Raw genomic sequence first — 26,698 nt, forward strand, 5'->3', positions numbered from 1 at the left:
TGGACATAAACATTGAGCATGTCCACTGGCACAGCGCTGTCTCCTTGTCCGTAGAGCGGGGATTGCGTCCATGGGCGGATTGTGTCACGAGCATGTCATTGGTGTAGAGCCGATGACTCAGCGCCGGTATCCACAAGCGCCAGCAGGTCGCCTATTCCTTGCACGAAGACCGGTAACACAGGAGATTGGTAGTCCTGGTAATGGATGCGGAATTTTGGCGGCTGGGGCCAATCCTTGGCATTGTAACCAATACCACCCCAAGAGAAGCAGCTGCGTCCTGTGGAAACTGTCAGCGAGGGTCCAGCCTCCGGCATACCTGGAGTAATACGACGACGAGTGCTATGCTCCAGTTCAGCAGCCTTTCAACAGAGGGGATGTTCCGGAGGCTGAGCAGGGAACATGGCAGCATGGGTAGTGTTGAGCAACCCGTCGATCTCACACAGGCGAGCGGCAGGAGATGGCCAGTTGATGCCCCAGTCCTCAAAAAGGTGGACCTTGTCAGACACGTAGAGTGCTCATCGGTTAGTGTATGCCGGCGGCCACGCATGCGCATGAAACGATCGTCATAGGTAAAAGAGAGCTGGCGGAAAACAGTCACTAAAACCGCTCTCCGTTCGGCCGAGGAAGCATACGCGCAGCTGCCATATCTGTGCCGCGTGTTGGTGGCATCACGAAGCCGGCTTTTGGCGAGTGGCATCTTCACGTCCTCCGGTTAGGATGTCGACGGGTCAATTAATTTACTGCCTTTACCCTCAACACTGGATCATGGTCGAAGCCATGGAACTCTAGAACTTCCATGGCAGATGGTACAGCGAGTGCGCTACGGGCAAGGGCGGTAGCGACGCAAGGCATGGCGTCTTCCAGGCACTTCGCCAGCACTGCTATTGCATGTGAGACCATAGCCAAGTCGCTAGATGCCGCAGTATAGTGGTTATGGACAGCGTCCACCGGCGATGCAGCAGGCGCTTGGGTCGTGGATGCAATATCCACGTCCTCGTCCAAGCGTGCCTGTATGGCGTCCATTGGCGGTAAAGCGTTATAGATAGAAACGGGAGGGGAATTCATGCCCTGAGGAGTTGGAATGCGTGAGCGATGTGGCTGGCGCTAGAGCACATGCTGCAGGATGCCGAAGGATGCGCCCGCTGCGCGACAGTCTGCGAGGCGAGGTCATCGAGCAAAGGTTCGTTTAGCGGCTGCGCCACGGTAATGAGATATTGAAGCAGACAATCGGCCGTCCACCAAACCACCTGGTTTATTTCTACCTCTGCCTATATGTATATATATATGCTAATGGCCTATCTCCTACCTGCGTCAGATGAGCAAATTTTTTAACACTTCCAGAAAAAGCATTTCACCACGCTGAGTGTAAATCCAGGTGCGGAGTGCTAGGCGGTAAAACGAAGCGTCGTTTGGGATGGATGTGGCAATGACGATATCTGCAACAACGCGGGTGAATATGATTGTCAGCATTTTGAGTTTAGAAATGGTTACTGTTATCATATGAAATAAAATGCTTAGTACAAGTAACTGGGCCATCAAAAATATCAATGGTGTAGTCGCATTAACACGCCTATTTCTTTTGAGTGAATACAAGCAATAAACGTGTCCAAAATTCATAGTATCGAAGTCTCGGAATTCACTGTAAATAATGTTTCAAGATTTTTTTCGGCTTAATAAAGGTTACCATAATGTTCATAACAATTAAAATAATAAAAAGTGGTCTTAAATTTGGTGCCGACTCTTCTATGAACAGTTATTTATTCATTGTTAAAGCACTGCTACAGGCTACACATTCCAATGCACTGAAATGAGTTCATCGACCACAGTTGCGGGCAAGTGCGCTCCCAAGCATACGTCACTAAACTGTCCCGTCTGGCCGTTAGCAAATGACACTGCCGCTCACACGCTCACGCTGGACGTGTCACTAAATTTGTCCGTCTAACTGGGGTCCTAGATGGGTTTTCAGAGCCACAACACAGAAGTTGGCAATGAATGGTGTATACTATTCGAGGAACATTGCCCTTAAGAATGTCCAAATGCAGCTGAATGGGACTGTTTTGAATGGCGTTAACTGGCATTGCTTGTGTTAATAGAATAATAAAGATTGCGGTGATCTTTTCTAAGCAATTATTTATTTCTTGAACATCTTTATTTTTTCGCTACTGAAGATTCATGAGACAACTCTCTCCTGCTGCAGACGTAAATAAACTGAACATATTTATGACAAATCGATCGATTTTGTAAGCACTAGTGGCCACAGGGAGTTCTGTGCTTCAATGGTGAGTCGCGAACCACCGTGAATTATCTGATGGTGGTGCCATTAGTGCAGAGGACGGCGACAAAACGCGAGTTACTTTTAGCATCAGCCAAAAATTGACTAAACTCTGCGAAATTCACACAACGCCTGGCACCCATGTGGAGCTCAAGTGCAAGCATGCAGTATCTTGCAGCGTACTGTAGACCTAAGGTGCAAGAAATACACAAAGGGAAGTAAATGCTTAAATTGGTGCGGCAAATAAGTACACACAGCCCAGGGAGGCGAGCAGTTTGATGAGGCTTACAGGAACCTTCGATGTATGGTTGCATGTCTCCTGAAAGAGTGAAATCGCGGTGCATTCGTATACTTCACATGAACAAGTTCGGTGAGATTAGCAGCTGTGTTGTACGTAATAGTTCTTTTTTATCTTGGTTAGCCACCTGGCATAACGCCATTATGAAGTTAAATAGAAGGATACAGGTCCGCTCCATAGAGACACTTCAAGAATGTGAAAAGCCAATACACCACTTTCATTTTTGTCGGCATAGCAAAAAGTATTTTCTATTATAATGCGCTGCACTATTGCAGTAAGCGCTTTTGTATTCTAAGGCGTTTGCAACACTATATGATGCTCAAGAAATTATGCCTGCTACGGCAAATATTCTTTTGCGAATATACTGCGTCATAACGATTTCTTCTCAGTTAGCGGTGCAAGCATACGGCCTTAGCGCTTAATGTATACATCATTCGACAATCTAGAAAAAGTAAATTATTCATCGTGGAGCTGTTTCGCTAGCGAAAATGACACAGAAAAAAGAAATACAAATATCAAAAGGAACCTTTTTTTATCAACGTGCATTGTAACACTAGGGTATAAATACGTGCTACTTATGCTTCTAAATATTAAGGTTCTCAACCTGTGAGCTGTGAAGATGGTCGGCCGCAAAAGCATTTTATTTATTCTAGTCGTATTTTGCGCTTTACTCGCGGTACAAATTGGCCCTCCAACATGTGGTTTTGCCAGTGCCAATCCATATGGGGGTCTCGAGAGACGAAATGCCGTTAAAAGACCTTCAACTACTAGACGAACTACTACAAGTACGTATTTTTGTACCATTCGAATGCATATATGACATCGCTCTGACTACAAGTCTCAATAGGCAAGCTTTGTTTAGAAGGAAGAAAACCGCTAATAAGGCACACAAGGACATTAAGAGTCCTTCTCGCTTTGCCACTGCAGTGTGTTTATCACCAGTGATAAGGCGTTTTCTAATAAAGTGGAAGTCGCTTTGGTTTTAGCTTCCGGCAGCTTGCGACCTTCCTTGACTAGGTGCAGGTGGCCCTGACTATATGCATATTGCTATTCTCATTTAGCATGTTCTTGCCTTTACGAGAATATTTCCATGTAAAAACACTAACTTCGAAAAGCAAGTGAACGAACATGAACTTGCGGGGATCAGGGTGCCTTCCCGCCCTCTTCCCCCAGCTCACGCGTTGTGCTTAGCTCGATCTCCATCTGGGAACTGCCGCCGTTAACGACAACATGGCGGACACGGCTAGCACGCGAGAGCTAATTTCTCGGGCAAACCGCGCTTATTAGTCCCGGTGTCCAATGGCCGCGCGAGCAAGTGTCACCGGGACGCGCCCTGATCGGCCTTTCGAGGGGCGGCCCCTGGGCGCCCTCTCCACCCGAGCTCTCTTGCACTAAGCGATTTATCGCCGCGGCAGACGCTCGCAGGCCCGCAAGGAGTTGGTTATGTAATACCTTTGCCCCCGCGACTTCTCGTTCTCGCGCTTGGTAGACCTAAGGTCCGTCAAGGTGGACCGCTTCCCAGTAGCCATAGCGCAGCGGGCGCGCGTACTCGATCAGTCTAGCGGTGAGCCTTTGCCCGCAAGCGCCGTGACTGTCGCAATGTCATGTACATTGGATGAAAAAACGCGTGTCTATTGGTGATCTGCCTATGGAGCCTCCTCTGCACCGTGTCGGAGAGTCGACGAACCTTACTGTAGGGCCTCTGTGCGTTGAGGAGTGGGGGAGCGCCGTGCCCTTTCCTGACCATCGCTCGTGGAGTAAGTCTAGTGCAAACCCATCTCCACAAACGTGTTGTTAAAACAAAATTAAATTCAAACCAAATAACTCAAACACATAACAGGCCGCATGAATACTGATGGATACTGAGAAGACGAAGTGTGCCACCGCCGGACGGAAGCTCCTCAAGGACCCGCGTTTTCATCTTAATTGGTGAGCTGCTTCCTTGAACTCGGCACTCCGTTGCCGAAATTTCGTCGAAGGCCTTCACGCCGTACCGGCGGCTCGCATGACAACCGAAGGAGTTCACGAAGAACGGACTCAGTTACTCCCAGTGCTTGCCTGATGAAGGTGGAGAGGTGAATGATGTCGCAGAACAGCAAACACCCGCTGTACCGGCGGCTGGCAATGGCCACTTCAAACCGACTGCGACGACGAATGCTGACTTCGAGATGAGCTCTTCTAAGAGGGCGCGTAGCGACGACCACGAGCCGTACAGTGATGCAGCAACATGGAAGTCGACGAATCTTTCATCATGGTGGCATACAAGAAATCATGCCCAGCGGGAATAACAGTGATTTTCAAGCTAAATAATGCGGAAGGGTCGTTCTGGCAAGTGAATTGGAAGACTTTGGCTAGGAAGATTATTACCACGGCAGGAGAGAAGGTACAATAATTTCTTGCAACAAGAGAAGGTTTTTTTTCCTCAAATGTGCCTTTTCTTGCGGCCTAGGCTATACGAGAGTGCTTGAGTTGACTACTGTTGCAGGCCTTGTAGTGGATCTGTACGTACCACCATCGTACACGAACAATCTAGAAAAAACAAGACATCTACCATGTCAAAATGCTGAAGACCAACTACTTTAGTACTTGCAAGATAACAGCGTCAATTCTCTCAAGAGGCAGACCAGATGGCCCCAGCAAGAAGATGGATCAGTGGAACTAGAGGCACTTGGGACCGTCATCCTACAATTTTTGCTGACAAACCCTTGCCAACACGCGTTCTACTTTTATTCACAATTCATTCAGTAGAAGAATATTTATTACCTGCAGTTCGGTGCTATAATTTTCATCAATTTGGCCATATTTCTAAGTTCTGCGATGACCAAGTTCGATGCAGAATGTTCGCTGGAGAGCATGATTATAAAGCCTACACCTCTAGCAGTCAATCAAAGAGCGCCAACTACAACAGAGACCATGGAACTGCATACGCTGGATGTTCCAAGCATCAAGCAGGTTCATTATTCAGGTAAGAAGAAATATTACGAGGTCAGACCCCGAAGCAATGGTCGGCTCCTCGGAACTTGGATGCTGTCAACCAAGTGAAAGCAGCTCCTCCATTACAATGAGCAGAGCGCAAGAAAACATATTCGATGGCGACTAATGGTATACAGGAGATTGAAGGCAGTCCGAGCGGGAAAGACAGCCAAGGAAGGAGGTCACCAAGTGTTCTTGGCCGCCAACAAGAGTCTCAGCAGGCATTGATCCTTTTGAGGACACAAGCACCCACTCATGTCTCACGGAATTATCTAAACAGCATATGGTTGTGCCTTTCGTCTTTGTTGCGTTAATAGCAATTTAGCGGGCGTTTCCTATGGCGGACAGCCTTTCAGTGAGCGCTGTTCTTTTCTTAGAACCGCTGCTGCTGCAGATGTAGCTTACAACACAGCATAGTGGCTCGCCAGCTGGACAACTGCATTCTAAACACAACCATATTTCAATGGACTGCATATTGCATTCGATGTAAGATTGCAGACTTCAGGAATCTTGTTTTGCAATAGAGGTACTCCGTTGTGTGCCGTAGCATAGCTGGTGCAGACCGCGATTTTCGACTATGGAACTATGTACTGTACTCATCTTCACGAACTCCGAGCTCTAAGCGAACTATGTTATGCGTCAGACGTGGTCTACCTTCATCTCTTGTCCTCACCTCGGACTCCGATGTGCCTCAATTCGTTGCTTGTAAGTTTTAGTTCACAAATCTCCTGGTGACGGTTGTTCGCGTTGATATGCAACCAGCATCGCGAATCAATTAGCCAAATTTCGCGCGTTTCTTTCAAATAATTCAATGACCGGTCCCATGGTGCGGTGACTTCAATATTCGTAACGTGAATTTGAGAGAGTAGGCACAGTCATTCAAGAGGCAGATTTTTTGAAAATGCTATAGACGCATGCGGCGTTGTTGTGTTAAATTATGAATAAATTACACTTTTAAGAGGCTACAATTATGCTAGTCATCTTGATCTTACTATAGCCTGCTCCGACCTTACGCGCAGTATTTTGTGGTGCACAGACTATCAGACACGATGAAGTGGCATTAACCAATTCTCATAACGTATCCCCTTATGCATCAGGCAAGATCCCCTAGAGTCACTAAACTTACTAATTGGCGACTATTTCGAGAATAAAATTCTACGTCCTGAATCAAATAAAAGAGTTGCGCACGTTCATGTCGTCGGTAATTAGCAATTACTCCAGGGCCACACGATACGCAACTCTTCCGGAAATCCATTGCATTGTCCACGTAGAGTCTGAATGACTCCGAGAAGTTCGGTGGACATCAGAGCAACGCTTTTGTATTTTCGGATGGCTTGAAGATTATCAATAGAGTCAAGCTGCATACCGAAAACGTAGTCGGGCCATGCGAAGACTGGGACCGCAGCGTTGGCGTGAATTCTACACATGACTTGGCTCCTTCACCCCCTTACCAAAAATGTCGAGGTTAATAAATGCACTTGGCCTTCCTGTATCACGATCTATTCCCCTTAAATGCCTTGCTACAGCTCCAAAATCATGCATGGGGTGACAGATGGAATGGCCAACTCTGGTGCAAAGGTTAGGAACAGGGATGAGGTGCCTCAAAAAGGCTGCCTGCAGCTCTTGGTACATCTGCACGCGAAATTGTGAACACATTCGGCGCAGCAATGGTAAATTTCGCACAGCCTGTCTCAGTTGAAGATGAATCTATCTTGTCGGTGCCGCAACAGATTGAAGATGATTGCAATTTAACCCATGTTCAGTTGGATAGTCGGTTCTCTCTAGAGGAACTGCTGAATGCTCTCTCGAAGATACGCCAATGAAGCGCGGCAGGCTCTCCCAACATACCGCATTGCACCTTGAAAAACCTAGGCCTAACAGGCATGCTACATATCTTCAAGAAGATGTGGGAAGAAGCTGATGTTCCTGTGAGTTCGAGGGTTGCCGGCATGATACCATTCCTGAAACATGGGAAATGCAGCTGTCTCTTCAGTCCTTCAGCCCTGTCAGTTTAATCGGTTGTTTCTGGGGTGATGGAAAAGGTGATCGATATTAGACTGCAATGCTTGATAGAATCCAGATGTCTACCAGACCAAATGATTGGTTTCAGGAAATACAAATGTTCGACTAACTGCATATTTGACTTGGTAATATTTGGTGACCCTAACATTAGGTGTGGAAATATTGCTGTTGCTTTGTTTATTGTTTATTGATGCTAAGAAGGCGTTCGACTTGGTCAGTCACCTTTATGTTGCACTTGAATTCTCAATGTTAAGAGTGCGTGGCTGCGTTCCCACATGAATGACAGATCGTGAAAGAGAGCAATATATATATATATACTTACACGAAAACAAAGGGGGTTAACCGAGGACCCCGATTTTTATTAGTCATATCAGAAGAAGCCAACAAACACTGACACCAAGGAGAACATAGGGAGAAATTGCTTAATTGTGCTTAATAAATGAAATAAAGAAACGATAAATTAATGGAAATGACAGCGGATGAGAAAAGCAGCTTGCCGCAGTTAGGGAACGATCCGACAACCTTCGCATGCAAAAGTTGTGGGATCAGCTGGATGTAGCATTTTCAAAAAGTACCAAGACACTATTTCACCGACTGCGCCTTGGGATAGACTAGACCAAACATTTCCCTAATCGCAGAAAACACGCTTCTTCTTCGGCTTCCTCCTGGCCACGACCTTAGGATATTCGCCATCTATTCCTCGAATGCCCCATATACGCCATGCAAAGACGGCAGCTAGAACGAGAGCTACACTAGCGAAATGACTGGGCCTATGGCCTTCGAAAATAGCACAGGGAGAAGCTGAGCGAGGTTGAAGACACTTACGAAGACACAGGCATCGTTACCAAGTACTAGATACTGCAAGGAATAGTCACACGATATAACTAGAACTTGCTTCTATTATTTGCAATTATTAGCGCTTGTATATTATGCGTTATACTTTTTTGTATTCTGTGCGCAAAATATTGAACTGCGCCTAATTCCTCATCTATCCATGTGCTCATCGCAGTTCTACATCACAGCCGCATTTGTGTGTTCATGACTGTTCACAAACTCATTGTGGTGCGACTTGTATCTGCCTTTTATATTGATATTTGCATGGGCGTATAGAACTGTGTGATGTGAATTTCTGGCCCTATGTCTCAGTTTCTCTTCATTTTCTTACCACATATATCTTTATATTGTTTTTTCTGCTATGAAAAAATGAATAGCCGTCACAAGTGTCAGTTAGCATCCGTTTCTTTTATTTTCATTTTAATGAATAAAATCTGAATACTTTTTGAATAATTTTAGTACTCTGTGCCCAAAAAGAAAACTAATTAAGTTCCCTGATCATTTTCTAACTTTAACCTATCTCTTTCTACTCACCGAGAGTGAACGCCAGGTTAACATATAGTACAGACTAATATAGCCTATCTCAGTAAGACAACTTCAGAGTAGGTGTGTATGGCGCAAAATACAACATACGACCTGGCCGCACTTGCGCATGATGCAACGGTTTACCAACAGGAAGAGAGGACTCAATAATCAGGACCTGAGGCTACTAGTGCAGGCTCTGATTGTGAGATGCATTGCGTACTCGCCACCATACTTAAATTTCAGAATAAGGAAGTGTACGTATTCGACCGGCTCATCAGCGAGGCGCGTAAGCAAGCACTCGGATTCCCACCCGGAACGGATACTTTTGGCCTCGAGCAGACAAGGGTGTACGACAATGCGCGAGAGCTTATAGAGGCCCACCTGGTAAGCCAGAAGGAAAGGCTAGAACACACAATAGCGTGACGCTGAGTCTTCAAGCGCCTTGGATATTCTGTACGGAAGACCAGCGCACTGACAAAGTCCCAACACAAATACAAGCACATATTCACGTCTGACCGGTCCCGAGGAACATGCACCCGAACAGCAAAGCACTTAAGGCCTTGAGTGCCGAAACCCGTCTGGACCACTGTTCTACAACTTTTTCTTCCACGAAAAGGCGATTGTCCATTTTTTCAAGCGTGGTCACGAGCACTTTTCTTGGCATATTGCAACGGGGATGTTCTCGATCGTCTCTCGTCAGCCGCAGGTGTCGCAAGTAGGGCTGTCGGTCATTTCAATGCGGGAGGAATACGAGTTCGTGAATGCCACGCCGAGCCCCAGGTGGCACAGAAGCGTTGCTTCCGCTCGTAGTAACCCTGGTGGAAGACACAGTTGCAAACAGGGATCCAATGTGTGGGGACGTGCGTTCGTGAATTCATCGGTGTACCACCGAGTCTGCGTAAGCTCGCGTGCGAGTGAGCGAAGACTTGCGGCTGTATCTGTTCTTGAGAGTGGTATTGGTGTAATATGGGCACCATCGTAGGTTAATCGGACAGTGTCATCTGCATTCTGATTTGCCAAAATGTCGCAGTGACCCGGTATCCACTGGTAGATGAGGTGCCCCTTGTCGCTTGCATGACGGTGCGGTGGTCGCATGTCCCCGACTAATTGAACATTTGGTCCGTGGTTGAAAGGGGCGATACTGGAGAGCTGACTTCGAGTCACAAAATATGTACGATGAATATGATGAGTTCCGATTTCCACACTGTGAGCAATGCGCGACGCTTTACCACAATGTATGAGCTTGCGCAAGCACACCACAGCTCACACCCATAACACACCCCACCTAACGGCAATGGCAGGCAGCGCTGTCCAGTTCCGATCCGGAGAATCAGCTGAACCTGGTCAACCGAGCGAGAACGGCATCTAAGGCCACTGGACTGAGCGGACCACCCGTTGCGAAGCCGAGGAGCTACCTAAGCTAGTGTGCTCTTTTTTTTATGAAGTTTCTGTCACTCTCAAAGTATGTATCCGTATTCCAGGGCGGGGAGGTTTCAGATATACAGGGTGTCCCACATAACTCTAGTCAAAGTTTTAAAAATGAAAACCACTCCGCACGTGAGTCAAACCGAATGCATAATGCTGGGACTGGCCTAGAGTTACTCAGGCTATTTTTCTTTTTCGCTTAACTAAAGCATTAGTTGTGGTTAAATAATGAAATTTTTAGGTATTGACTGCCGACCTCAGGTGTGATACCCAAAGTTGTACAGCACCTTTAGAAACCTCCCAATAAGTTGTTTCCAACAGGATATCCCTCACGTGATCCTTTTTTCCTCGCGAAAGCTCGCGAAATATGAAAAAGATGCCATGGGACGGGGCGCTTGCGCACTGTTAATGTGCTGCTTTCAAGCATCCGACTCATAAACAAGGTCGGCTGAAGCGAGACTGGCCCGCCACAGGGCGTTATGCCTGGCGTAGGTATCTGGGCATGTGGTTCTTATCGCAGCGGAGGAAGCGCATATACTGTCAATGTTATTCCGTTTAGTAATAAGAAGAATTTCCCAGGCCCAACGTTGTCATGACTTGGTTCCCTGCATCGGCCGCTCCGGATACAGAAGAATTAAGGTGACCGCTGGACAGTGCCAGTAATGAATCGGGAGTCGAAACTCTAAACGCATGCGAGCAGCCACATTTTTTTCGTTATGAAACCACTGAAGCGAAAGCTAACAATGACTTAGGCGACGTGAGGCATAGGAGAAAATAACAGTTTTTTATGGTCACCTTAAAGCGTCCGAAAACATGCAAATAAAAGTGTGCAAAACATGGCTGGCTTGCCAGCTGAGCCCTCATCTAGCCATCTCAAAACGTTATTTCATCACTGAAATATTGAGAGTTCATTTTTATATATTATGTAATGGGTTGTATAAAGTATATAAGGTCAAAATTACGAGTAAGCGCTCTCTTGATGTATTACAGTGTGTTGCCGTAATGTCATGATGAAAACCTCAGGTCTTTTAATTGCTAGTCCTTTTAGTGACAGATATGTTTCTTGTTACCAAAATACTTCGATAGAAGCCCTGACAACTAAATGTTTTTGTACCACAGCTGCCCGAAGGCAATACGGATGCTTGGGATAAGACAAGTCAACTACTCAAAATATTCGGTTGCGGAACGCTTGAAGTGTGGCTGTGGAAAATAAAGATATTTCGAACATTGCTGGTATGTATTTTATGTTCATTTCGTAGGTTATATCTCGGTTATAGCACGGGCACAGCGTTTATTGCGATGACGTCGCCGTGTGAGACCTCAACGCGCTAATGGCGCGTTATATTTACTAACACACCCGCCGTGGTTGCTCAGTGGCTATGGTTTTGGGCTACTGAGCACGAGGTCGCGGGATCGAATCTCGGCTATGGCGGCCGCATTTCGATACGGGCGAAATGCGAAAACACCCCTGTACTTGAATTTAGGTGCAGGTTAACGATCCCCAGGTGGTCGGAATTGCCGGGGTCATTCACTACGGCGTGCCTCATAATCAGAAAGGGGTTCTGGCACGTGAAACCGCATAATTTAATTTTTAATGCTATTAACAAAGCATGTTGTAACGGTTAAGTTTCAGCGAATGATGTTTCTGCTGGGTTCAATTTAGCATAATCACACCGAAAACAATGAATCCTGATGATACTGAAGTTTTCTATAGCTTGCTAAACTAATGATGCAACTTTGTCTGATGGTTCATATCTACATAAAGAATCTAAAACAGTTGGCATACAACTCCTTGTTACCCCGATATGGTTATTCGAACAATTCCGTTGGTATTGACGTTAAACTGCGTCTCGCCATCGTCCGAACAGAAGGGGCCCGAAATTTTCACTTAACCCTGCGTTCAGTCTGCACGGAATCCGTCTTACCTTTAGCGAATTTCACTCCTTTTTTTACTAAGAACGTTGAAAATTCTGCCACTCTCGGCATAGGCCCAGAGCGCTGCATTTTGTTATGTTAGTGTACACGTGCGATAGACACGTCGTTGCCCGATATATGGCTTGTCATATCAGGATGTTCTTGCAGCTCTAATTTTCCGATCATAAGTCAACACTGAAAAGCTGTTATATTACACACGTGAGAAACGATCAGTGTAGTAGGCTAAACAACGTGAGTGCTAATCTAGAACGTGCAATTTCACCACTTCAGTCAGGCATCAACATGACTCGTTTTTCATTGTATTGGACAACGGACGAAGGGCCCTGCCGATTACCCCAGTTTACGTATATAGTGAACACTGTGCTTCAACTCTGGGAAATGCTTTTTCAAATGCTCAGTAACTTTACAACAAAAAATACTGTATCGGTATCTTCCATCGGCAACATCGTACCAACAGGTCTTAAGTAATTGATTCACTTTAAAGCAGATGCTTCAAAAAAGGAATTACTTCTATAGAATTGCCAACTAGCACACCTACTCTACATTAAACTGCATACACCGCACGTTCTCTTCAGTTCACCGCTTTGAATATATATTTTATATTGTTACCAAGCACTGCCAGAGACCAAGTTGGGGACAGTATGGGAGACGACGGCGCTCACTGATGTCGCGCGCACTGCCTTCAAGCTTTCATGCCTTGTATGCCAGTGGACGCGTTGCAAATATCCCGTCAATCTATTTAAAACGTCACTTCTCCCCATAACAATATGCCACTGATCTTTTCGTATAAAGTTTTTCACTGCTTTTAATATAACCAGAATGTTTTACAAACACTTTTGTACTCTTTCTTATCCTGTTACTTGTGCTCAAGGTAACAATCGATTATATATTTTATCAGCGTATATTCTATCGCTTACACCGTTACAAGTTTACTTGCCTAACAATATTTATGTAACTTTTCAGTCTCGAAGTGTTTTATACTTATTCCGGTTTGTTCAATTCTTTTTCCGATTGCTGTTTTCACTTTGGGAACTGCTCTATTGTATTACTTTCGCCATGCATGTTGGAATGATTTGTAAATAAAATGGAAGTGAAATAATGAATGACATAGTGATACAGCGTAGTCCAATGATCAATACGACTCGCAATATGGCAGCCCGCGTGTCGTAATTTCGAACAATATAGAATATCCACGAATGGCCCGAAATTCCTGCAAGAAATATCGAAAAGCACGCCAGTCCCCTACACCTACGGCGTGTGGACGACGAGGCACTGGGGATAAACGAAGCGGCGCATACAAGCCGGGCATTCAAGCCGGGCATTCCTGCCATAGGGATTCCGAAAGCTGACGTGGTCCGATGATATTCTCAATTAGTATATGGATATCCTGCGGCATCACAAATCTGAAAGAAGGGTGTACGCCAAACTAGCCACAAAAGAGACAATCGGTCTGCGGCGTCTCCAAATGCCTATGTACACTCGGCCGCAAAATATTACGGACCATGAAATCTGAGAATAAGCTGAATATATCCGCAGCCTCGCAACGCAGCTTAGCATTTGGGTTTCAGGCCTCGACTAGAATATGTTAACAACAATGTCGTATACAGTTTGACTGGCTACTGCTACAGGCTGCTCTGGAATTGAACGTTTTCTGAGATCCCGTAGTCTGCAATGTTTTGTAGCCGGGTATACATGGTTTTATAATGAACAGAATGCACCCAACTCTATTCCGATACATCCCATACATTTTCCGGTTCTGTGGGGCACCGGGCAACCTTCGTCACATGGTGATGCAGCGTCCTAACCTGTCAAAACCAAATAACCAATGAAATGAATGCAAGCACGATGAACTGAAGATGCAATCGCAGATGAAGACCGCCACGAAGCGTGGGACACCATGCTCGCGGCACGGATGTGGAGTATCAGCGCAAGTTGGTGAAGCAAGCCAAGGAAGCAGCCAAGGTCAATTCCTGCCTCGACTCAGAAGACCAACCCCTCACGGTGAAGAAGAAGCCCTGTTTCTTACTGATTTGTACTAATAAATGTTTATTCTCTCTCTCTTTCTCAGACGAATGCCGGTCTCTTCGCCCAAGCGTCAGTAAAGTCATTTTGTTCACCAACGTGGTTCTAGTTAGTTCATCAATACTTTTTTGGGTATAGTTGGTTTATCTTGAAACATATGGGTAACAGCGCAAACAGACGACCACAAGGAGGGAAACACGTACATACAAGCGCAGACTAACAAGGTGTGAAAACGGGCTGGTTGGTATTCTTTGCTGATGTAATCAGTGCAAGAATGGACACGGGACAGTAGTAAGGCGACAAGGACAAGCGCTGACGGCCAATTGGCGTTTATTACCAAAAAAACATGCATATATAAGCTCGCGCCTGTTGGCGTGGATTAAGGGACCGTGCGGTTCCTACAATATAAACAGCCAATTTAGTGTTTTGGGGGTAATAGAATAATTTCGAACACACAATCAGCAATTCAATTATCTTTTGAATTATTGATGTCGAGAATTAACAGGGTGTCCTTCTTGTGTCACATAGTCGCAAATGGCCTCGCAGATTTTGCTTTGGTTAAAGCCCAATGAAGAAACCCCGATGGAGAGGATATTTTGATTACCCAATTTTTGGAATGATCACTCTAGTTCCTTTCTCTGATTTCTATACCGGCGGCATAATAGTAGAAGTTTTCGGGTTCCAGGGAGATAGGGCGCAGAGGGGACGGCGCGAGAATAGACCTGGATAGGTAAAAATTTATGGATAGCATGCGGCATCGCAATATTGTTATAGAGATTTCTAATGTACGAGTGGGACACCATTTATGGCTCCATGAAAAGGACAAATGATTAAATTCCGACCTTTGGATTTTCAGTTCTGTGAACTTTCCAAAAAAAAAAGAAAATTTTCTAAACCTAGCCGCCGTGACATAAGCCAAAGTATGCATAACGGACATTGATGATGGACCATCCCCGCAAGTGTGTCTGCCATTTCATTAAAGAATATACCAAGATGGCCTGGCCCCCATAGAAGCCGCACCATGTTTAAGTTTGGGGGGTTAACGATTTAAATATGTCGGATACAGTAGCATATGAAGATGAAGTGGAAGGCGCGGCACTTTTCTTCTTTGGCGGTGGCGTGGGCTCCACTTTACACGCACATACAAACACAGAAAAAAAACCGTCACTCGACCAACAAAAACAAAACGCTTCCTAGAGTGTCCACTGTGAAAATAAAAAGTTCTACAAAACATTTGAACATATTATACTAACGACGAATAAAAAGATGTAAGGCCAAATAAACACGCAGAAATGAAAAAGAAAAAGAAAATGAATAGGCTTTCAAATTATACAGAAAAAGAGCAGCGAGCAATATGGCGGTGACTCTAGCACTGCGACAGCGCCATGAACACAGGCGCGTTGCTGTTGTCGAAAATATGTGCAGTTCGCATGTTCCAAGTGGCAAAACTCTTCAATAAATAAATAGTAACACCCATATATACTACATTTTAGAGCAATTTGGTTTGATTTTTTCTGCCCAATCGTAAGTTTGATAACAGAACAGCTCGATTTTAACGAGAGCAGCTCGCTTTTAAACAATATGCGATTCCAAAGAATGCCACGCACAATATGACAATCTCTCCTCTTTCGTTGTTCTTGTAGTGCACTTTTACCCGAATAAAGGGCCCGCTGACACACTCATGTGCATGCCAGTGCCTCCTCTTCAGAATCTTTCTCTCTATCGTTGCTGAAACAATGGCTCGCTGCTTGCGTTTTCCACGCCTACCTTGTTTCGCCAAATAGTGGCAATATTAGTAGAAAAGTTTGTGTTGTTTTGTTTTGTAATGAACACGAGAGGGTGCAGCCCTCAGACCCGGGCCAAATTTGCTGCTGCTATCCAGCTGGCCTTATCGATCAGGTATCACTGGTCGTCCAAAGCTGTGCTGAAAAGAGCGGCTTGCCACTGGGATGCGGAGGCGTTGGGTATTCTAGGAAGGCCGGGTGGTTTCGAGCATTGCACCATACACGCTCTAGCCTGCGTCCCAACTGCGAATCCGTGAGGGCTACGTTTCGTCCGCCATAGTTCAGTGCACCGGTAATAAAAAAGTTGGGCCAGCAACTCCCCACTGGCGAAATGTCATACAGCGCTTAGCATTCTTTGTAACCCTTACTTAGAAATCTTAATAGTCTTCCCTACAAGCGAAGCGATTCGTATATTAAGCGATAAGCAATCAGAAAAATACTATTCTAATTGTGAAGATCTTCTTTCTTTCGTGAATGGTCCCTGTTGTTGTAGTGCTTTTTGTCTTGCATAATTGGTCGCCGTCCCTCCCCTCTGCGTTCTAACGCGTCCTATTCAGAAGGTGCTGGTGGCGAAAACTTTTATTCAACAAATAGGGTGGAGCTCATCAGCTTCACTAAACTAGGTGTCGTCCGTGTCCGGGACGTCATTGGTCGAAACCACCGCTCGTGTCCGATGGACCAGAGCTCGTTGATGCTCTAGTCCGGAGCTCCTAAGCAGGGTCGCCTCACAGTCCTCTCCAGTGGGGTGGAGAATAGTGCTTAGCTTGGGATTCTGTTGGCAGGCCCATACCATTTGATATATATCTGCCAAATTACTACAGTCCTGGAATTGTCCATTGACTTTTGTATCAAAATGTTTAACTATAGCTTGGCAGAGCGACGTATTAGTTTGTAGGCGCATAGGATGCGTTTTTTCTGTTTTCAATAGGTCTTTCGCCGGAGGGGGATACAGCCGGCGCCACTCGTTGAAGTAATCTCGGATAACACTATACCGCAGTAGAGGGGTAGGAAATTCAGGCTGTTTAGGGCACAGGGATGATTCCGGGGCTTGAGAGCGCAGGCCGCTTCATGTGCAGCTTCATTACCTCGGAGGCCCTGATTGCCTGGAGTCCAGATTATTTGTTTTGACGCGGGATCCCGGTCCCTGATGTAGAGTGTCGGAGTTTTGTTGACTAGCGGATAGATTTACCCTGCCAGGTAGAGTTCACAGGAACTTCGAGAGTATGTGAGTATGTCTTGGAATTGTGGGTCTGTAGCCACTGAGGCGATAGCGACTTCCTCTGCTTGGATTGTATTTGTGGCTCTAAATGAGAGTCCATGCGCCTGAATTCCCTGATGTACAACCGCCGCCGTGTAATATCTTCTGGACGATGGTGCGCCTGCATCAACATAGTAAACTCCAGAACGGCAGCCGAGCTCTCTTTCTCGCAACTTGGTACGCGCCTGTTTTCTTCCTTCATCTGTTTCCTTCGTCATAATACGAGCGAGGGGAGCATCCAGAGTTTAGTACGACAAAGCTCTCGGATGCGGTGCGTGTTCATGTTCGCAATCGTGTTGAATGCACAGGTGGCCCAGCAGGCAACGCCCCGGGGTGGTCTGCATAACACATGTGTAACGACGTAGCCCATCACGTTTTTTTTTTTGAGGCTCGGCGGATCATACTCCTACATGTTGCCCAACTTTGCGTAACTTGTACAACGTAGTTACGTTTTTGGTTCTGTTTTGTGTGAAAGACCCAAGATTCGGATCTCAGAGACCACCCGGATGGGCTCCCTGATGTAGTCAAATCCAGGGTTGTCCAGTTTTTTTTAAAGTTATCCGGCTGATGTTGGAGTTCGGATTTAGCTGGAGCACACTTCAATCCGCATACAGTTCCATACGCGTCCACAATGGAGGCGGCCTGCTGGAGATGGTCTTCTATTTCCCCTATACTGCCATAATTTGCCTCATTTGTGACGTTATCGACGTACAATGCACGATGTACCCGCTCCACCTCTCCCAAGGCCCGCGGGAACTTCATCATGGCTATGTTAAATAGTAGCGTGGAGAGGACTGCCCCTTGCGGCGTCCCTGGCGCGCCCTTATTTAATGGACCATGTTCCTCATCGTCTATGCAGAGGATCATCAGCCTATGTGAGAGGCAGTCTCTAATCTATGCAAAGGTTTTCCTACCGCAATGAGTGTCGCCTAAGTTGGACAGAATGCTCTCATGTTTAACATTATCGAACGCGCCTTTAAGGTCGACAGGAAGAATTGCCCTGTCATTCTGGCTCAAATAGATGGGATGGTTGATGTCACAATTTAGTTGAAGGAAGACGTCTTGTGCAGGCATATGCGACCTGAAACCAAACATGGTAACCGCGAAGTATCCCTTACTTTCGAGGTATGAAGAGAAGTGATCTCTAACCATGGTTTCCATGAGTTTCCTTACAAGCGAAGTGAGGGATATGAGTCTGAGTTTGGTCTGTGTTAATTTGCTTGCCGGGTTTTGGGATGAAGGAGTAATGGTGTTTTCCAATTGACTGGAAGCGGTTGGCCGTCCCAGATTGCGTTAATGTATATTGGCATCATCCGACAGATTTACTGGAAGGTTTACGATGACATGATTACGGCCAGGGGTGGTGCCCCTGGGCATCTTGGCCAGCGCCGCTTTCAGATCATGCATGGCTAATGGCGCATCGATCTGATAGTTTTGCCGGCCTGCCTATTCGTATAGAGTCATGTCTGGGTTCAGCGGGAGGCATATGTATTTATCACAAAGAGCATCAGCTAGCTAGGAGTTGGTTCTATGAAAGCCATGCGAGGCCCTGCAGAGCTGTTTTTGTGGTTCGCACTGGTTTGCGTGGGATTGATGAGATTGCGAAAGAGGCACCATGCTACCTTCGACTTCATCTGCCTATCTACCGCAGTGCATCGTTCTGTCCAGTTTGAGCCGTTGAGTTGCGCCGCGTATTCCGTCGCTTGCATACTCAGCTTAGCTATTCGAAGTTGGAGCTTGCGGTTGAGGTTGTTTTTCCGCCAGCGTTTGCTTTAGCTCCTGCGGCCCTGATAAAGGTGGAGGAAGTGGTTGTCTATTGCAGGAATGTCTGCCGCGGTCTGTACAATTCTGAGACACTTTCAATTTGTTGTAGTGAGCTGTTTCGACAATGCTGTGTATCCTCCCACTTCCAAAACGCAGTGGATTGTCTGACAGCAAAAAGTTCTCCAATCTGTGAGCTTGGCTTGGCTCTAGGTTCTGCGGGCTGCTTTAGCACAAGTAGGGATTTTGAGGAGACAGTGATGGACATCGAGCATCTCATCAAATTTTTTCCGCGTTGCATAAGATATATTTTTAACCAATATTAGATCCGGGCATGTATGTCGGTTACTGAATATCCAACTCCAGTAGGTTGCATCGGGTCTGCAAGGAGCGATAGATCGAGATTGTAGATGTGTTCTGTTAATTTGCGAACTTTGGGGATTTCGCGGGGGTAACTACAGTGGTAGCTGGGGGCCGTAAATCCAGCCACAGTCGCTAGTGCGTACTTAGCCGCTTCTTTAACTGCTTTGTGAAAGATTTTGTTGAAAACACTTCACTCGGATTTGGGGGGAACTGTAAATAATAAGAATGTATTGGCTATGGTCTCGCCTTCTATAAGGTAGAGTGTTGAGCATCGTGTTTTTATGCCGCTCCGAGAGATTGAGGTCTCTCTCACGAGCCGTACACTTCTTATGTACGAGAATACAGGTGGACGTTGCCCTCAAATGAGGCAGTTTCACCTGAAGTCCGGCTTCTTGTAACAATACCACCGCCGACATTGAATTTAGTGTCTCCAGATAGAAATGGAAAGTGGCCCTCTTTTCCCATCTTTAAAGAGCCTCTGCAGTGCCAGTGGATACTCTGTAATTTCTCTTGTTTTGACTTTTTATTATTGTCTTTAGAAATGCCTGCTATCATGACTTTATTGTTTAAGGGGTGGCATCATCACCACTGGGGCCTGTGTGGAAACCTGAGGGGGCATGGAGGTCTCGATTTAATATGCAATGGGTTGCTCCATAGTGCCTTCGGACTCAGAGTTTGGGGGTTACAATGAACAATGTTGTGTCGGCGTTGTACCGACATGCTAATGGTAGCTTTGATTTACTCCCATTGGAGAGTAAGACAATTTTTTACGGTCTCAAGTACGCTGGCCATGAATATCGGCAGGAGACTCTGCTTCAGGTCATGTATCGCCACCTGTACTGCACGGATTACGTTTCAGGGAATGTATTCCACTGTGAGTTCGCTTTGTTTATCAGATTGCTCGGTTCCTGAAATTCTGTTTCCAGCCTGCTAAGGCGTGTCTCTATGTCCTTTGAGGTGGCCACTATGTTTTGCAAGACGGTAGTAGAGCCTCATAGAATAATAATAATAATAATAATCTTTATTTCACTCATGAAGTGAGGGAGTGCGGGAAAAAAAGCTGACAAGTCAGCTTGACTAGTTCCCAGCTCCCCGGAGAACAAAATAGAAGAAACAGAAACACTTTTTCGCATGGCAACATAAAAATCACAAACAAATAAATACTAATGCAGCAATAACTTGTCGATAACATTGACAATAAGGTACTATAGAAATAAAAAGTTTGTTAACTGCGTGATAGACCAATGTTAAACAAAAACGTACAAACATAAAAACTGCAAGTAAAAAGCGCTACATAATGAAGGAAAAAACAAAAAATAAAACGGCACACATTGGTGTAGTATGAAACAGTACATTGCAATGCGTGTAGCGTACATGCGCAGAGATGAAAGAACCACATGAAATTCTGTCATGGGAAAGGAGCTTTGTCACAGAAGAACAATTTCAGTTTCTGGTTCGATGCTGTTTCGGGAGTGAAACCGTTTTTATGGCAGAAATTTAGCAAATGCGGTAGGGTTCTGTTTACCATTTGTTGTCCGTATCCGGTTCTGCACGTTTTGATTAGCCATGGCTGTGTATTTCGATTCTCATAAGGTGTGGTCCTTTTAGAAAGCGATGCCAACCGTAGTAGGGAATAGCTGTTATTTTTTACTTCAAGCTTATAACGTGAACACAGGCAATGCGGATATAGCTCGTCTATTTTCATTACACAGTACTTCAAGAACAGAGGGTGGGAAGGGTGACTCATGGGGACGTTTTCAATATTTCGTAACATTTTTTTCTGTAATATCATGATTCTTTGCAAATTACCTTTTGTTGTGTTCCCCCAAACTAATTGGCAATATTTCATATGTGAGTGGAATAACGCATTGTACAGCAGAAGCTTAACCTTTGACGGTAGAATGTATCTGTTGGCGTATGTCAATCCAACGATGCGAGACAGTTTTGACACAACGTGGTCGATATGAGTGTCCCAGGTCATATTTTCGCTGAAATACACTCCAAGTATTTTAAATGCGCTTACTAGTTCTACTTTTGAGTTTCGCAGCTTAATGTCTGAGGTAATGTTAATTTTCTTGTTTTTCGCACGGTATATGACAGCCTTCGTTTTACTAACGTTTATTTTCAATTTGTTAAGTTGCGCCCATGTGTCTAATTTCACAAGCGTTCTGTTTGCTCTCAGAATCAACTCATCCGTACTTTCTGCAGAGAATAACAGTGTCACATCATCAGCATATATAACAAATTTCACCATAGGATCGACGTTAACAATGTCATTCAAATATAAGTTAAACAAAAATGGGCCCAGAATACTCCCTTGAGGTACGCCGGCAGAAATTGGTAATATATTAGAAGAGCAGCCATTTAAATACACGTACTGCTTGCGCTCACTAAGGTAGGACGTCAGTAGTGACAGAACCGTCCCCCGGAATCCGTACATATCAAGTTTCTTTAGCAGGATAGAGTGATTTAAATAATCGAAAGCTTTCGTGAAATCTACGTATATTCCAAGGGCTACTTCTTTATCTTCAAGCGATTGCAGGATAAATTCTTTTTGTTCTAACAGTGCCATTTCTGTTGATCGATATTTCCGGAAGCCATACTGCGCGCCATAAATGATATTGCATTGTTCGCTAAAATTTGTCATTCTAGTAAGAACTATTTTTTCAAAGCCTTTTGAGAAAACGGGTAATATAGATACTGGTCGAAAATTTGTAAAATCATTCTTACTACCTTTTTTGTGCAGTACGCTCACTTTGGCGAGTTGCATTTGCCCCGGAAATGTTCCTTGAGATAAGCAAAGGTTATATATGTGAGCTAAGCACTCTGCTATGTCTCCTATCACAAACTTCACCGGTTTTATCACAATTCCGTCTGCGTCACAACATTTGCTATTTTTTAGCCCCATGAAAACAGACATGACCTCTGATACTGATGTTGGTGTTAGGAACATTGACTTCTCGTTTCTTACATGAAGAGTATTTGAACCAACGAATTCACTAGTTATCTCTGTGAAGTATCTGTTGAATGCGTTTGCTAAATCAGTGCCTGTGAGTTCTTTATCTTGAGTATGAATTTTTGTTACTGGGTTTGGGCCTGTAGATCTGTTTAGAAGCTCATTTAATTTCCTCCATAATTCATCCGACTTATTCATCGAGCAGCAGAACTGGTTACAGAGATATTGATCACGTGCTCTGCGTATATCCGCCGTCAGTTTATTTCTGAACATTTTAAAAGCCTTAAGCCTATCCGGGTCTCGAGTTTTTTCAAACTTCTTGTATAGCCTATCCTTTTTGTAAATTTTCTTCAGCAATTCAGGTGTGATCCATGGCTTCCTTATGTTCCCTCGTTCCTGTGCATGTTTATAAGGGAAGCACTCGCTGTATATACACAAAAAAGCCGTTAAAAACAAAACATAAGCCTTTTCGGCACTTGTTTCCTCAAGAACATTTCTCCAGTCATGATTACGAACTTTCTCTTTGAAATTGTTCAGGTTTTTTGTCGACATATCTTGACATAACTTTGGTATCTTTTTTGAATTTGGAAATTTGCTTTTCGGAACGCACATAAAAACGCCGCGGTGGTCACTGATATCAGTATTTATTACGCCTGCTTTCAGAATAGGCATGTGCATATTGGTTATAAGTAGATCAAGTAGTGATTCAGTCTGCAATGTAACACGTGTAGGATCGCATATCACGTTTAAGAGGGCAAAAGAATTTAATAGATTTTGGAATTCTTTTTTTGTGGGGTTATCTGCAAGGAGGTTAATATTGAAATCACCTCCTAAAATGACATCGTATTTGTTTTCACTTATGAAAGACAAAAAAAGGTCAAGAAAATCGAAGAAGGATTTCAAATTTCCGCTTGGAGGGCGATATACGACCGCCACGACCTTATTTTCGATAACAAGGGACAGAATTTCATAATCAGAGTTTATGACAGAAAATTCAGGTAACACATCACACTGAAAGTGCTTTTTTACCATCAATAGTACGCCACCACCGCGACTATTCGTGCGATTTAAAACAAATGTATCATACAAAGGAAGCTTGAATATACTGCTATGTTCACCATACCAGGTTTCGGTCAACATGACCACATCAAAAGCAAAACCCAGTTGCGTAAAAAGCAACTCGAGATCAGCTGTTTTAGATACCGCAGACCGAGCATTTAAATGAAATACGCTGAAAGATTGCACTGTCTGAGATCTAGAAAGATCCAAAAAATCACGTGGCATTACACAGCAAGAAGCATTTACCGCCATGTGCAACAAAGAAAGTGCACTTTCCATTGTAACTTGTGAAAAACTAACAAAACGAGACACAAGGAAAGAAAACTATACTATATTATTCAAATCCGCTGTGCAAGCAATGTGAACTGCATTTGTTCCGTCTCGCTGTCTCACAAAAATTCTCCCATTTCTGTGCCACACATACTTAAAGTTGCTGTTTTTCGCCCAGTTCTTTGCATCTTTGAGCAACTCCTTGTTCCTCTTTGTCAAATTTTCGAGCATAAAGCAGTTTGTTTTCAGTTTATTCAGTTCTCCCTTCTTGCTCAAGAACAGATCTTTCTGCGACTGTCTTGCGAATCGGACAATAATTGCTGGGACCTTATGTTTAGGCGCTGGCAGCCGATGCACAGCGGCCACATCATTCACAGTTAGCACGGGAAGGTTCACCCTGCTCGTTACAGCATTAAGCTTCGACAGCAGGTCCTCATCCTTGCTTTCCGGAATGCCATGGAATTCAAGGTTTAATTTCCTGCTTTGCCACTCCAGGTCATTGATATCCTTTGCTATCTGTTCAGAGTCAAGTGAACGTTCCCTACTCTCAATGATGTCCACTCGATTCCTTAGCTCGGCTATATCCTTATCTTGGCGGGTAATGTGCTTAAGAATTGTGTCGTACTGATCAGACATTGTCTGCACTGACTGTTCAATGCCTTCCACCGTGCTTTTTAGTGTCATCAGCTGTGCCAGCTTGTCATTTATGCTCAATATCAAGCTGGCATAATCAGTGTCTTGTTCAGAGTTCGACCTGCCACTCTGGCGGCTCTTTGTGCTTGCGGTCCGACATGTTGGACAGCACCATGCTTTACGCCATGTCTCGCCTTTTGACCTGAATGTCGATTCTGCAACTCCTGAACACTTTCCGAAGTGATATACGTAAGTACAACTCACACACGCAAAACCCTCCTCATCTTGACAATCCTTATTGCAGGCAGGACACACCTCCGGAGCCATAACAAGGTAAGGCTAGGCACAAGTTCACACGCGTTTCCCTCTCTTCCCTTTCCCTAGGAACGCACAATGAGAAAAAAAAAAAGAAACAGAGCGGCGGCAGCAGCAGCAGCAGCAAAGGTAACCAATTCAAGCAAAATATTCCAAGGAAATTTCCAACTGACCTGCAAAAAGTGCAGCAGAAATATTGTTCAGAGTCGGTCGATCAAGCTGCTGCCGCCGCTGCTGCCAAAATGCCTCCCCGAAGGCGGTTCCGTCTTCTTATACCCTTGGCGGCGACATGCTTCGTCACGTTGACGTCACGATGCCTTGAAGGATGCTGCGCAGATGCAAGGAACTGCTCGGACAGAGTCGGCGAAGTCGACTTCCGTCTTGTCAGCAGTTCAGAAGTTGATCACTGGCACATCGACGCACACTTCTGTTGGCCCTGCAAAAAGTGCAGCAGAAATATTGTTCAGAGTCGGTCGATCAAGCTGCTGCCGCCGCTGCTGCCAAAATGCCTCCCCGAAGGCGGTTCCGTCTTCTTATACCCTTGGCGGCGACATGCTTCGTCACGTTGACGTCACGATGCCTTGAAGGATGCTGCGCAGATGCAAGGAACTGCTCGGACAGAGTCGGCGAAGTCGACTTCCGTCTTGTCAGCAGTTCAGAAGTTGATCACTGGCACATCGACGCACACTTCTGTTGGCCCTGCAAAAAGTGCAGCAGAAATATTGTTCAGAGTCGGTCGATCAAGCTGCTGCCGCCGCTGCTGCCAAGGTCCGGCCCATACTAGTGCTCCTCGTCTAAGCTGGTCCAGGTCTGCATAGACTCCGGCTGCGTTCGTGGTGGAGCCTGCGTCACCTTCAGCGCCTGGTTGTCGCGTTCTGGAGTGGCAATTCGTTTTTTCATGGATTCTAGCTGTTTGGTAATTTCGATTTCTGAAGAGAAGGGGGAGGTGTAAATGGTAGACTGAGAGGCGACTCCTGATCAACTGCTCACCTGTTGCTGCTGGCTTTCTAGTGGGGGGAAATGCCGGGCCTGAAAGGTAGGGGGCTTAGACATTAGGCCGGCCTGTACGTTGATCAGTTTGGGCTGTCTAGCCCTTACACCAGCCTTGGGAGGTGTTGTGGGTCCTCATCGCTTGCGTTGTCTCGATGGTCTGTGTTTGAGGTGGCGTGGAGCGGGATTCCAAGCCGTTTTGTATTTTCCCACGGACTCGGCAGAGGCGATGAAGTGGTTTTCGTCGCGAATGAGGCACCTGGGTTGGTACACGTGCTCCGCTGCGCCACCCGGGCTGACGTCTACGTCGCACCGCAGTTAATTCACCTCTGATTGTCTAGGTTGGGGCATGCATCTGGTCTGTCGACCACCGTACCACACCGGCAGCATGCTGGAATCGTCTTCTTATAGTAACGCATTCGCACGATTCTGAACAGTAGTGAATGAACCTTGGAACGCGACGTTCCTTGAAAGTCATCCCTGTAACGTTAGATGTTCCTAGTTTCTGCACGTACAGGATTTCGCCGTCGATCCATTCGAGCGTGTGCTGAAGGTATTGCGAAGTTTCATTGTCTGCAACGTTGACGACGCCTTTGCAGGTTTCTCCAGCCAATTTTAAATGTGCGTCAGAGCGATCGTCTGCGTGACGTCACCGATCAGCGTTGAACCAAGGTTTCTGTCTTCACACCCACGACAACGATATTCTGAGCTCATACCGGCCGCACCGAGACACCGGCGCCCACGGTACTGCTGGTGAGGCCTTGACCACCGTGCCGATACCACCTGGGTCGAATGCAGCGCGGTCATCTATGGTAATTCTTGGCTTGAGCAGAATCACCAACTCATCCCGCTGGATCCGAGGTGTGTGTGGCGGCTTCTACAGCGCCAGCTGCCCTCATCACATCGGGGAGTCAGACGCGGTGCCAGCGGAACTAGCAAATCCTCGTTTGTGAGTCGGTTGCTGGGAGGCGGGCGCCAAGCCTCCTCAATTCGTCCTAGCGAG

General features: G+C 45.6%; 1 protein-coding gene across 4 annotated transcripts in view; it reads left to right on the top strand.

Annotated features, from left to right (window-relative positions):
* Window positions 1-3,176: 3,176 nt before the first annotated feature.
* Window positions 3,177-26,698, top strand: part of LOC142590946 (uncharacterized) — a 29,413-nt gene continuing 5,891 nt past the window's right edge. For 2 of the 4 annotated variants that reach the window (XR_012830283.1, XM_075703325.1), the window contains exons 1-2: window positions 3,177-3,355; window positions 11,469-11,582. Coding sequence is in view for 1 of the 4 variants with exons in the window: in XM_075703325.1 (XP_075559440.1) it covers window positions 3,293-3,355; window positions 11,469-11,582 (177 nt within the window). In the remaining 3 variants the exon portion in view is untranslated. Of the gene's footprint in view, window positions 3,356-11,468; window positions 11,583-14,152; window positions 14,302-14,352; window positions 14,665-26,698 lie in introns of those variants that run through there. The other 2 variants (XR_012830282.1, XR_012830284.1) reach the window with 2 other exon arrangements.

This window comes from Dermacentor variabilis, chromosome 8 (genome assembly GCF_050947875.1).
Source record: "Dermacentor variabilis isolate Ectoservices chromosome 8, ASM5094787v1, whole genome shotgun sequence".
In the NCBI taxonomy this organism is placed as follows: Eukaryota; Metazoa; Arthropoda; class Arachnida; order Ixodida; family Ixodidae; genus Dermacentor; species Dermacentor variabilis.